A 14,634-nucleotide genomic window follows, 5' to 3' on the forward strand; every position below is an offset into this window, starting at 1 on the left:
GCTAATGCTGACATAACATCTTCAATTTCAACTTCCCAATAGAGATTAAAAATAGGAACTTTCATTTATGGAAAGAAAGTAACAGTCATGAGCATGGAAGGGTTTCAAGAGCATAATAACTTGCACATGAAGTGTTTCAATGTAAATTTCAGATAAAGAAAGGAGAGAATCAATATTTTAAGGTGTAGATACAGGGAACTGGTTTCTGCTTAAAATACGCTTATTTCTAAAGGCTCGTCAGAAAGAGTTCTAGAGGAGCATCCATCTCTTTTTTTCTTTAAAGTAAATGATATCCCCTTTTACCCATATATGCACAAAACCAAGTCAAACAGAAGATACCCTTAAACATGAATTATATTTGAATGCAATGAAGCTAATGTAGCCCTTACTACAAAGGGGTAAGGAGAGAAATAGAAAATACATGAAAGCTACCATCAAATACTGGAGCCACCATCAAGCTGACAATGTGAAAAATCCCCTACTATGAGGTGATGACTAAGATGACAAAACTGAAGAGTTGTGCCTTGACCTCTCCTTTATTTTGAAAGTCCTTAAACGGTTAGCATTGAAATGGATTAGCTGCTGAAATAACAAAATGATTATCTAATTATATGGTAACTGATTAGATATTCCTGTTGCAACCTGATGTAATCTACCGCAGCGTCTCTCAAACTGGGGTCCGTGGATCCATGGGGGTCTGTGAGGTTACTCCACAGGGTCCGCAAGTCATGTCCGGGCCCACTGGCCCCGCTGATCAACTCCTCCTCCTCCCTCCCAGTGCTTCCTTCATGCTGTGGAATGACTCCTTCCCCTCCCTCCCAGTGCCTCCTAAACGCTGTGCAACAGCTGTTCAGTGGCGTGCAGGAGGTGCTAGGAGGGAAGGGGAGGAGGGGGATGGGGCGCACTGGGGAAAGGGGTGAAAAGAGGTGGGGAAGAGGAGGGGTAGGGGTGCAACGGGGAGGGAAGAGGTGGAGCGGGGGTGGGGAAGGGTCGTAGCCATGGGTGGGCCGTGGCCAACCCACTTAGCATCCAGGCCCACCCCCCAACCCCAGCTCTGCTCTGGCCCCAGCACTTGCCCCGCTCCATCCACCTGCCCAGAGCTCTTGCTGGGGAGCGGAGTTAGGGCATGGAGGCTTGTCCTGCTTCACCCGCCCGATGCTCCTGTCAGGCCATGGAGTCGAGATGCGCGGGCTTGCCCTGCTCTGCCCACCCCGTGCTCCAACCGGGGCATGGGGTCAGGGTGCAGGGGATTGCCCCATTCCACCTGCCCGCCCACCTGGTGCACCTGCTGGGGCCGGGTGGGTGGAGCAGGGTAAGTCCCCGGGCCCCAACCCGCTTAAAAATCTGAGGCCAACAGAAACATTTCCATTATGGTGGACATTTTAGGGAGGAAGGAATGAGGGACGATTCCAGTTCTTTCCTCTTCTTCTGGCCACAGACCTGATTGCTTGAACTATGAAAACAAAGCTCGCTGGGAATGTTTCCACTAAACATTTTTTGAGCAGAAAACTCTCATTCATCAAAACCAAAATGTTTCATGGAAACGTTTCAGTTTCAGTGAACTTTTCTTGATAGACAGGCAGGGGTCTGACAGAACCAGGGCTCTCAGGGCTTCCAGGCTTCCTGTTCCATGACAGAAACTCCTACAACTCCAAAGTCTGCAGGGGAGGCCCCTGGAGTCTGAGGCTGAAGGAGGATGGCACTTGTGATTTCATTTAAAAATAAAACAAACAGAAAAACTTTGATTTTTCTGAAACAATTTTTTTTTAAATTTCCTTTCTGCAGGAAATTTTTCAAAATGGCGGAATTTTCCATGGAATGGAAATTCTGAATTTCAACCGGCTCTACATGAAAATTATTCTAAATTATTTGCTCATTCCATGCAAACTGGTCACAGGACCACTGAAAGTTACAACATATATTCAGTGCAAAGGAACTTACAAGTAAAACTAAACACAACACAAAAATGTAGAAGATTAGCCTATCACTGTTCCCTCTGAAGGAAAGCCCCCCAAAAGGTAAACAGACATAATGAATAGCAAAATATGAATTTGATTTTTGAAGTGTTAGCTATTAATAACATCACTAAGGAATTAATTTTATTAAAAGGAGCACCCCCTTTAACTTACAAGACTGCACTGTGAAATGAATGGGGAATATTCGGTAGCAGTTTCTTAAGGAGCAGTAGGTTTTTAATGGAGAAGATCCTTGGACAGATTTAGTGGTGTGTGAATAGGTCAACTGTCCCAGTACACTTCACAAGAGGCAGCATGTTGATTGACGCAATGGCTTTGTTCAAAATAAGAAAAAGGGATGGTGGAGTAAATTCAGCCAGGTGATTCTTTTCTGCTCCCTTTAAAACTATTCTGGTTAGCTGGTCAGAAAAAATCTGGTGATCTTAAGGCAGGCAGAAATCTCAGTCAAGGGGAGGAGAAAAGTTATGTGATTTCCTCCTCTTCTGGCAACAGGCCTGAATACTTAAAACAGTAAGTCTCCACCTGACAACAATTATACATTAATTTTGCTCATAAAACTCGAGCTGTCTACAGGACGTTTGAAACGCTGCTTATTTAAATCATTTTATACTATTATTTACCAAACTCCCTCCTCCTGAACTGTTTATCACTTGGGAAAGGTATGTAAAATAAATAGCTTTCATAGTAAACAAAATCACCAACATTTCAATTAATACTGGACCAAAACAATGTACTGTCTCACTAAAACTTATCTTTAAGCCTTTTTCTTTGTGATTTCCGCCATAAAACCTGAATTCAGCTGGAAGACTTCAACCAAGGGTTCCCAATATGTGATGTTCACTTCTCAAGAATCTTACCTTTGGTATGATACTTAGGTAAGAAGACTCGTTGGAACCCTTCAAGAAGGCAGAAGCTAAAGCTGGAGTCTTCATATTGTCACTGAAGTGTTCATCAGCTCTAATCCCTCTAGAGGTAAGGAAAGTGGCAACACTTCGATTGAGATTACTACACTCTGAGAAATCAGAATCACTTGTTGACGATTTCAAGTGGTTTCTAAATCTTGTTTCTGGATTCATTTGAGAATCTTCAAATACAGAATCTTCATCTGACAGCTGAAGTTTTTCCAGTTCTTTATTAATTTTTTGAACATCAGCAACAGTGGTAGCAGCAGCAGGATCGCTATCAGGTTTGGAATATTCAGCACACAGGTTGAGGATGGTCTCCAGCCGCTGTCGCTCCTAGTAATTGAAACAGACAGTGCTAAACTTAACATACAAATTTCAAGCAAAGAAAATGTCAAAGCTACACAGAGGTTCACTTTTTTTAATGTAAATTTTTAAAGTCATTAAATTTCCTTATGTGCCTTTACCAATCTAGGGATAAAGTATTATATATGTTTATACATATACATAAAATTATGGTGTGGCAGAGGAAACGAAAGTTAATGAGGCAAGAAATCCTAAAAATGGGAAATAATTTCTGTAGAAAAGAGTTTAATGTAAAATTAGTGTAATAATTTAATGCTATAATATATATGAAAGTATCATATAAAAAGGGATTTATAAAGCAACTGAGTCAAAAGTGAGTTGTAAGATAGAGAACATAGAAGCTGTTCTCCATAAAAGATTATGATCCCACATTCAAGTTTCAAATTTCCCTTTTCACCACAGAAAAAAGATTATAATTATTATTTATTTCCAATAGCACCCAAACGTGAATGGTCATGCCCAACACAGCTTACCACCTAAAAGATATGTCAACCTACTTGGACTTTTGGCGATGCTCCTGGCAGAGATTAAATGATTACGCTGATTTTACACAGAACCAATTTACACAGAAATCATTCCCCTTTTTTAGGATTTCCTGTTTCATTAACTTTCATTTCCCCCTTCTTCTCCAGACTCCCCCACCAATTTTGTAAGATGCTTTACATCTTGAGACTTCCACTTTTGATCCTTAGGAGGTTAAGATGGAAAATAATATGTCAGGACCAAAAGTTGACTAAAATGGAACAGAACCTAAAACAGGGGGTTATTGCTTTGCCAGCAAACTGTTAAGTTATAAAAGCTCACACCATTTTCTTAACATTGAGAATATGAACAACTATGACATACTTCAAGAGGTCATGGCTCAAGTTATTGTAGAAACATTTAATTCCTCAGAAGTTTTGAACAGCTCTGCAGTATTTTTAAAAATTATTAGAAAGCAAAACCAGATTTGTTATGTTATACATAATTTCTTTTAACATAAAATTCAGAACAAAGTTATTAGTTTTTTAAAATTATACTATATATAGTATAGTATTTTAAAAATATATATAGTATAGTATTTTAAAAATATACTATAACTTAAGTTCATGTTCCTTTTGTTAAAAAAAAGAGAAAAAAAATGAATTGGAAAACTGCTTACCATAAGCCTACTTAAAGATATTACTGGAAAAAACCTCATTAAGACAGCTTCATGTTTTGCATTAATACCAACACTAATGAATAAGGTTTTTGTAAATTTTTCATCTTATCTCTAGGAAACACTTCTAGACTATCACTCAGGAGATTTAAAAACAATAACAACAGCAACAACGTCTCCTCTGAACTTCTCTCCTGCCAGAACCACCACAGGCTTACTCAGTTTCCGAATTCTACCTGGCAGTAAATCCAAAATCAGATTTTGCAAGATAGCTAACTTCTTGTAATCCTATCTCACTTGAGTCAGCAGCAATTAGAAACTAGAACCAAGTAGAAGAGTTAGAGCAAGACATTCTTTCTGGTTTCCCTGAAGCAAGTCATGAGTGTAATAAAACTTAACAAAAATTAACAAGTACTCAGCTTTTAGTAGGATACAGTGAAGGACTACAAAGTTACATGGATGAGAGCATCCACAGTTATTGTTAAAAAGAACAGATGTATGTATTTTTTAAAAAAGATCTAAACCTTCCTGTTTCAGGGCATAAGCAACAGGCATGAGACAGAAATGTCCCCTTTGGGTAGCTTATTCCATGTTGTTCACAATGGAGTTTCTTGCACCGTCCTCTAAAGCCTCTGGTACTGGGACCATTGTCAGAGACAAGCTGTTGGACTATATGGTCTGCTCGCCTGATCTGATACGGTAATTTTTATCCATTCTTCCATAAAGCATATGGCAGATTTAGCAGACAGACGTCAACTCCAAACCTATGACACACACACACGCACACACGCCCCAGTCTCCAACGAGCCCTCTAGTCTATGCAACTATCCCCAACCTTCTAAGCTTCTCCTTATTCCCGTAAAAGGTTCATCTTCCTTTCCTCCTAGCTCCTACCTTCAGGGCAGGCAACCCAGTCCCTAAAACACTGCGCAACGGCTGGCCAGGAACTCCAGCATTTATGTATCTCTTGCCGTTGCCACTGGGTGAGGCCTGGCCCTTTGATACTATTGTCATAAGAGATAGCAATGAGACAGACAATATTAGAACATACAGTCCCATCCCCCCCACTTCAGTGACAGGATATATTTCTGGTCTCCCACCTCGTCAATACAGGACATACCTGATTTTAAACCACAACTACATTTTATCTTCGTTAAAAGGCTTATGGGAGCAATGATAAACTACCACTTTGTCAGCTGATGGGAGGGAGAGTTATTTTAGGTATCTTTACAAGTCTTAGCAATGCAGAAAGCTCTTTCTAGCACAGAGGTGGGCAAACTACGGCCCGCAGGCCACATCCTGCCCATGGGACCCTCCTGCCCAGCCCCTGAGCTCCTGGCCCAGGAGGCTAGCCCCCTGCCCCTCCCCTGTTGTTCCCCCTCCCCCGCAGCCTCAGCTCACTGCGCCGCTAGCCCAATGCTCGGTGTGGTGGGGCAGCAAGCTTTTGCCGGGCAGCGCAGCTGCAGAGCCGCAGCCTGACCTGGTGCTCTGTGCTGCGCGGTGGTGTGGCTGGCTCCAGCCGGGCGGCGCGGCTGCCTGTCCTGGTGCTCTGGGTGGTGCGGCTGTAGCATCGCCAGCCACTGGTGCTCCAGGCAGCACAGTAAGGGGGAGGGAGCAGGGGGGTTGGATATAGGGCAGGGGAGTTCGGGGTGGTCGTCAGGGGGCGGGGGTGTGGATAGGGGTCGGGGCAGTCAAAGGGTGGGGAACAGGGGGTTGAATGGGGGCAGGGGTCCCGGGGTGGCAGTCAGGAAAGAGAGGGGGAGTTGGATGGGATGGCAGGGGGCAGTCAGGGGCAGGGAGATCCGGGGCCAGTCAGGGGACAGGGAGGGGTGGATGGGGCAGGAGTCCCAGGGGGGCCGGCAGGGGACAAAAAGCAGGGGGGACAGATAGGGGACCAGGGACGGGCCACACCTGGCTGTTTGGGGAGGCACAGTCTCCCCTAACCGGCCCTCCATACAATTTTGGAAACCCGATGTGGCCCTCAGGCCAAAAAGTTTGCCCGCCCCTGCTCTAGCACTTGGGGAAAAAACACAAATTAGGGCAAAAATCTCTCTCACTTTTCAGAAAGTTTCTGATGAACTTCTATATTTGAGGACATGTTATAGAAATGCCTATGTCCAGTACCAAAAATAGTGTCTTCTGCTGTCCTCACTACTAAGAGGGGAATAAGTTATCTCACTTCTATTTCAAAATGCGCAGCAATGTATTAAGAGGCTTACACAGAGGAAGTTCTGTCTAATGCTATTTCGTGTAGTCTATTTTCATCACTTTGTTTGCAGCCAACTTCTTCTAGTTCCAACACACCTGCATTCACCAGTTCAAGCCATAAATTTTTAAATCAACTGGCAAGCCAAGAAAATATCGCAGCAACTGATGAGATAAAGAAGGTGGTATGTGGATAAAAATATATTAAACTAAATTATGCAAGGAATGTATCATACTAGTTTTCAGGTTACACGCTCCAGAAAATATAAAATATGTCAAATTGGGTTGTGCTGTTTTATGTTCGGTGCATGAGGCTTCGAATCATGACTTTTAAGCCTTTTTTCAGTATATTTTCCTTTTTAAATTTCCTTTCTACTACTGTACACCATTTGCCTGCGTTTTTAACCCCCATGCCTACAGCGCTGCGTGGATAGAAAATGTGTATTAACGGATGTGGATACCCGCGGATATAAAGCAGATACCCACAGAGTTGCAGGGCTCTAGCCACAAGGAACAGGGCCACGGCCGGTGACTGGGCCAGGAATCACAGTGGCAGAAGCAGCAGCAGCATGTTGGGCCGCCGCTCGTAGGAGCCAGCAAGCAGCAGTGCTGCTTTCACTGCTGCGGTTCTCGGCCTGGTCGCTGATCATGGCCCTGCCGGTCTTCCTCATTGTCGCTAGAGCCCTGCAACTCCATGGATATCCACAAATATAAATTTTGTACCTGCGCAGGGCTCTAACCATGTCATCTGCTGTGAAAAGTGATAGGTACAACTCTAGTGCCTATATTACACTAACACTCACACCACTGATAGTACTGATGAAGCACTGGACAGTGGGAAGGCACGGCCTCCACTTCAACTACTCCTTTTTTCTGTGCATCTCATTTACATGCCAGGTGTATGAATTATGTAAATGCAAAATGGTGATGCTAGATCAAGATATCAGGGCAGGACTTGAAAAATCCACTTGATGAGCCATCTGTAGCAAGTAGGAAACTTTTCAGGGAAAGAGGCATTAGGAGAACCTAAGATTCCATTAATAAAATATATGGAAATGGAGTCTCTACCCCTAATTATTGTCAAGTTAACATGAACCAGATATAATCAATGCAACAATGCCTACCGCTGTTAGCAGGCAAGATTGCTCCAATGCCTCTGATATGGCTCAGTGCTTTGCCAAGCAGCAGCAGAAGACTGAAAATTGACCAGAGTTTCCACCACTACTCTTCAGAATCTTGTGAGTAGCAAACAAACTAACAAGAAACTTATCAGCTTCATGGTGCATCAAGCAGCAACAGTATGTGCACTGGAGCTACTCAAAGGGGAGAAAGACTCAAAAAGAGAGACTGAGACGGGTAGAGTAGTAGAGAGACACCCCCTCCTCCCAATCACAGATCCAGGAGTTTATGGGAAACAGAAGACAGAAAGAGCAAAGCCTTCTTTAATAGAATTCTAGAAATGTAGGGCTGGAAGGGACCTCAAGAGGTTATCTAGTCCAGCTCCCTGTGCTCAGCCAAGGACAAGTAAATCTAGATTGTCCCAACAGGCGTTTTTCCCACCTGTTCTTAAAAACCTCCAATGATGGGGATTCCTCAACTGGAAGTCTATTCCAGCTATCCTTGTAGTTAGAAAATTTTCCTAATATCTAATCCCCTTGCTTCAGATTAAGCTTCTCAATTCTTGTTCTACCTTCAGTGGACATGGTGAACAATTGATCACCATCCTCTTTATAACAGCCCTTAATATATCTGAAGACTTACCAAGTCCCCTATCCCCCTCACTAATATTTTCTCAAGAGTAAGCATGCCAAGGTTTTACACCATCCCCCATAGGTCAGCTTTTACTAAACCTTTTATCCTTTTTGTTTTTCTCCTCTGGATTCTCTCCAGTTTGTCTGTATCTTTCATAAAGTGTGGCAACCGGAACGAGATACCCTACTCCAAATGAGGCCTCACCAGTGCTGAGCAGAGCAGGGCAATTACCTCCCATGTATTACATACAATGCTCCTGTTAATATACCCCAAAGTTATATTAGCCTTTTTCACACCTGCATCATCACATTGTTGACTTACATTGAATTTGTGACCCACTATAACCCCCAGATCCTTTTCAGCAGTACTATCACCTAGACAGTTATTCCCCATTTTGTAGTTGTGCATTTGATTTTTCCTTCCTAAGTGAAGTACTTTGCAATTGTCTTTATTGAATTTCACCTTGTTGAATTCAGACCAATTCTCTAATTTGTCAAGGTCATTTGAATTCCAATCCTGCCCTCTTAAGCGCTTGCAACCACTCCCAGCTTGGTGTCACCTTCAAATTTTATAAGCGTACTCTCCTCCCTACATTATCCAAGTAATGAATAAAAATATTGAATAGGACCAGACAGGACTGAACCTTGAGGGACCCCATTTGATAGACCTTCCCAGTCTGACAACAAACCTTTCATAACTACTCTTTTAGTATGGTTCTTTCAACCAGTGGTGCACCCACCTTATAGTAATTTCATCTAGGCCACATTTCCCTAGCTTGCTTTTCTTCCAGTATTAAAGAGAAGGAGATGTGGGCTGGGCTTCACATATACCCAAGATAATAGACAAAGGCTTGGGGGCGTTACGGGAAGGCTTCGGAGCCAGAGCGCCATACCAAGTTGTGACAGATTTTTGTTACTAATTTGCCTCGAGCCACAGTTGATTATGCTGGGGCCATAGGATCTCTTTGGGGAGGAGATGACGAGGCACACTAAGTGTTTAAATTTTAAAGCTTTATTAATAAAATAATAAAACAACAGCAGACAGTGTTGCGAACGCTTTTATGTTACTTACGGGAAGAAAAAGTCTTAATGCCCCAAGCCCTAACCCACTTTTATACTTCCATATGCATGACCCAGACTAGCCAAGTCTGGGTGTAACGTTAGAAGAAGGGTGGGGGGGAAGGTGGACGGGAGTGCTCTTTTGGGCCTAGGCTGTTTAAGGATTTGCTGTGCTTTTTTAATTGCTTTAGCTTTTAGGAGGGTTTTAAGTTTTGGGCTTTTTGGGGGGTGTTTTATTTTGCGACTTTTGTTTTTGGTGCTTTTTGTACCAGTTTAAACCAGGTTTTTTTTGGGGGGGTGTTAACACTTTGGCTTTAGGGACGCCTGGCTTGGCTTTTTTTGTTGTTGCTTTGTGTTTTTAGATTTTGCAGCTTTGGGCTTTTTTTTTTTTTTTCCCTGGTTTTGCTCTTTTGAGGTGCATGTTTGTGCAGTTGGATTTTTTTTTTTTTTTTATGGCTGCTTGGGCAATTTTTAAGCCCTTGGTTTTTTTGGCTTACAGCCAAATATTGGCTGTGAGCTGCGACCTTGGGCTGGCTGGGGCCAGCGTTTTATTTTTGGATTGAGCTAGCTGAAGTATTGAATTAATTTGTTTTTTGCTTTTTTTTTTTTTGGCCTCTTGTACCCTGTAAAGGAAACTTCCACTCCCAACTTGCACAGCTTTGACCCTCCTCAAAATGCTTAGCAAGCAATATACGGTGCTGATCTGCCTTCCCAGGGGACTCCCTGAGGGAGGGGGTGGCCATTGGGGTGTGACATTCCCCCCCCCCTTGACCCCCGAATCAACATTTTGTCACGACGGGTCACTAATTAGGGTTTTGTTATTTTTTGATACAGTGGCTAGGGTTACCGTTGGCTTTTTATATAAACAGCAATATAACATACACAAAATTGTTAGGGCAGCAACAATTGCATACATTAGCCAGTAGTGGCTTTTGGCTTTATTAGTAATATAGCATAACGTTTTTTTGTTGGCATAGATGCCCCGTCCGAATGGCGGTTGTAAATGCAGCTTTTTTTTTTATTAAAGGTGTGCTGTAACACCGGGAAGGAGGAGGCATTAGCCTGGAACACAGTTAGTTGGTTTTGTGTGTGCGCCAAGGGCAGGAAAACATTGGGTGCAATTTATGAAATATTAAACACAACATAGTGAGAGATATTAACCATACTTTGCATAACTGCAGGCCAATGAACTGAAAAATTTTGTGCCTGAGACTGTAATAGCAAATTAAGGGGCACCTTAGGGTTGGTGGGTTTTTAAACACATGTAGAGGTATTGGTAAACACATGGGCTTTAGTGGGGGTGTATTTTGATGCCTTTTTTTCCCAGCAGATGTGTTGATTTACCTTGTAAAAGTGGCCTGGCCTTACTTTTTTTTTTTAATATATTATTGGGGGGGGGGGCTTTATAGGCTGTAATTGCTAGGTGTTGCTTTTTGCAATTTATATGTGCTGATGGTTAGTGGCTGTGGTCAGCACATAGTGGTTAACTGTGTTATTGGGGGGAGCCATTTGTTATATGTTGCGATGGATCACCCAATTTTAGATAATACGTGATGATACATTTTTAGGATGCTCAGCCACAATTGCCACCCTGCCAATGGATGATTGACTTTTTTTTTTTTAATAAGGCTAATTTGGAACAGTGGTAAAATTAACAAAGGAGGACAAAAATGTTGGACACCCGAGGATTCCCATAGATATGTGCCACCATTCATACATTGTATTACATTAATAAATTTTGCAGGCCTGAAGCAGCATGCGTGGTTTTACTACTTTTGTTTGGGGTGTTTGGGGGCTTTTGCTATTACTGTCTTGTTTTGTTAACAAAGAAAGAGGGAAAGAAAGAAAACAACATAAATGAACCTACTGGGGAAACTGAGGCACAGATGAAAAACTTTTTAAATTATTAGTTGTTTTGTTACAGCTTTTTTTGGCTTTTGTTATGGATGTTGTTTGCTTGGTTTAGGAGGTTACAATAACAATATTACATTTTGAGATTAGTAAATGCTATTGATTGCTAAAGGGCTTTTTATTTTATTTTAGGCCACCACAGGAGGAACAGGGTTTGTTTTTATGGGATTTAGGGGAGGTCTGGGGCCACCCATCAGGTATTTTGCGGTGGCCCTGCTGTGTCTAGTCGGCCTATGCTGTTTTTAAGGCACCCCTCCTCCAGCCTCCTGCCACATTGCGGCTCTGGCCTTTTTGGCCACTTGAGCTAGGGAGAACCTTTAGAGGTATTTTTAATTATGATTATTTAGATAATTTTATGGACAGCTGAAAACCCGGATGGTTTAGGCAGGTGGCTGGTTTATAACTGAGGCCCATGACGTCATGACCAGAAACCTAGGGGGAAGCATATGTTTTGAGCTGATTGGCATGTTCCCATTTGAATTTACCGGTAGCTGAAGCTGGTACACTACCAGGGAGATGCGGTTTACGATGCAGTACGGACCCACCCACTTGGCGTTTAGATTGTGGGTCGCCTTTCCCAGCTTTTGTAGTATTATTTTGTTTTTAATTTGCTATTTTTAGATGTTTTTAATGATGATTTTTTTATGCTTGGCTTTTTTTTATTTAAAGCAGTTTTTATGGCTTTGCGGGTTTTAAAAAGCTTTTTTTTATTGGTCAAAGCTGAGACTTTTGGTTGTGGTAAACAGTAAATGTGATTATTGGTAAACACAGTATTTACATTACATTTACGTTTGTTTACTAGCAGGTTGCTAACATTTTAATTTTTTTAAAACTTTTTTTTAGGAATTAACACATACATATTGCCCATTATATAGTATTTTGGTTTTATTATTTAATTTATTTTACATACAAGAGTTTTAGTGAAATGTTTTTAACAGGGCTTTGCAGCAACAGGCAAGGATAAGCACACCCACTTTTGAGGAGTCCACTCAGTACAACCTCTGGTGTTTAATTGTTTTTTTTGTTTTTGTTTTTGTTTTTTTAAGCTTACTGGCTCGAGGTCCAGGGTAGCCAGAAGGATCCCATGTGCAATATGGGGAGCGGGCTAACTTTATATATTTTTGCCTTTAGAGCTTGTTGGTGTGCGATTTTAACAATATTTTTTTTTTAATTAAAAGGTTTGGCCTTACTATGCTAAAAACATACTGCATTTATTTGTATTGATAAGTATTAAAAGTGATTTTTTTTTGCTTTAGTACGTGTTAAAGCCTTAGTATTTTTTGATATTTCTTAAAACATTTTGTGTTTTAAGGTGAACAAAACAAGTATTTGCATTTTAGTACATTTTATAGATATAGCAGTATGTTTTCTTAATTTTTATTTGTTTTTGTATTTGCCTGTCCTGTAGATGGGACAGAGAGCTTAATTTATTTTTAATTATTTTTACGTTTATAGTATTTATAATTTTTGCTTTAAAACCGTTTTTTTTTTTTAATACGGCGTTTGCTATTTGAGGAAGTTTTTTTGCAGCATTTGGTACATAACAGTGCTAGCAATGAGACAAACACCACCAAAAGACAAAACATAGAACATAAAAACCAATTTTTATTGTGACAGTAGTTTTATGGTATTTTGGGTTGCTTTTTAGCTGGCATTGGCTTTTTTTTTGTTGTTTTGAAAGACAAGAAAAACATATTTTTATTTTTTGGGGGGTGGCAGATTATTGTTTAATTTTTATTTTTTATTTTTTTTTTTATAAATACCCTTGCTGGTTGCAGGCATAACAAAGGAATTACCCCCATATTTTTTTGTGTTTGTTTTATAGGTAGGCCAGGTTTTAATGGCTTTTACTTTTATTAGTTAGGTAATTTGCATTAACAAGGTGCTTTTTGGCTTGCTTTTGGATTCAAAGCCATTATCTGCTTAGAGACTTTGTTTTAAAAGGGACACAATTAACTTTTACTAGAGTTTTGATTACTGTTTACTTTTAATTTTTGCTTTTAACATATATAAAAATTTGAAAAAGAAAATACAACCTACTGTGGCTTCCTTTGAAGACCTAATAGGATTGTAATGAAGTAGCACGGTATATTTGCATTTTTTTTGTAATATATATTGCTTTGTTTTTCTATAGCTGTATATAAATTACATTTTTTAAATATATTTGGGTCAGTTAAGTTTTAATAGAACCCTTTTATATATATATATATATATATTTTTAGCAAATTTGGCTAAATTGTTTATAGTTTTGTTTTGGGCATAGGTCTGTGTTGCAGCGTGGTTCGTAATTTGCGCTTTCAGTTGCTTTATTTTTACCAGCTGTTGGGTACACACTTTTTCTTTTTATAGCTGCCCCTAGATTTTTCTTTTTCTTTTTATACTTGGCATACAGGTTTAATAAATTCTGCCACGTATGCACACTTTTTTGATGCTTCGCCACAGAACCCCGGGGATTGTATTTTACCTTGGTGAGAGCCCTCTCCAGCTGGGAGAGGTTTTTACCCTCCTTTGAAAGAGGCAACAGGGTCCCATCCCTCTTTGCTGCCTCCCCCGTGGCTCGGGCATCAGGTTCACCTGCCTTCCGAGACGCCAGCTGACCAGGCAGCCGGACTACCATGTTTGTGCTTCCTAATGCCCGTACGTCCGGCATTGAACCCGTTATTGATGCCATTGCCCATGACTGTGGGACTTCCGACTACTCAGCTGTACCACTTTGTTTTTTAAACATGTTTTTACAAACTGTTTGTACCATTTTTAAGGTTTTTTAAATAACTTGGGATTTTATGCTGCTTATGCCGGCACCGGGGCTTACGATGCTTACTCCCCGCTTTTTGGAGGGGCCGGAGGAAGAGACATTAAGCCTCCCTTCGTATTACTTGGTCCGATTCCACCAAGGGTGCATACACCCCTGCAAGTGCCTTTTTTGGGCAAAGTGAGAAACTTCAAAGCTCTCCTCTCCAAGTGCCCCTTTTGGGCTGAGCGAGAAACTCCAAAGCTTTGTTTTTTAAGTGCCCCTCTCGGGCTGAGTGAAAAACTTTAAAGGTTTTTTTTTTTTAACTTAGTTATACTATGACTGGGGGTGTATGCACCGGGGATTGTTTTTGTTGCTTGGAGCGTGGATTTTTAAGTTGTTTTTTTTTTTGCCCGGTACTTTTACAAGCGGGGATAGACCTAGCTGCACCCTTCCCCCCAGGGTGGAGAGAGGAACGCTAAACCTCCCTCTGGTTCTCTGTTATGCTATGACTGAGGGTAGGGCTTACCTTTAATTATAAAATTTTTAACATGCAATACCAACAGTGCCGGACAGAGCAAACATGATATACCAA

The 14,634-nt window shown here is 41.2% G+C and overlaps 1 protein-coding gene across 2 annotated transcripts in view; it reads right to left on the reverse strand.

The window, feature by feature from the left end:
* PHLDB2 (pleckstrin homology like domain family B member 2) overlaps nt 1-14,634 on the reverse strand; it is a 79,467-nt gene that overhangs the window by 56,383 nt on the left and 8,450 nt on the right. For both annotated transcript variants that reach the window (XM_077820844.1, XM_077820854.1), the window contains exon 2: nt 2,834-3,214. In XM_077820844.1, coding sequence (XP_077676970.1) covers nt 2,834-3,214 — 381 coding nt within the window. The remainder of the gene's footprint in view (nt 1-2,833; nt 3,215-14,634) is intronic.

Source organism: Eretmochelys imbricata, chromosome 1, assembly GCF_965152235.1.
Source record: "Eretmochelys imbricata isolate rEreImb1 chromosome 1, rEreImb1.hap1, whole genome shotgun sequence".
NCBI lineage: Eukaryota > Metazoa > Chordata > Testudines > Cheloniidae > Eretmochelys > Eretmochelys imbricata.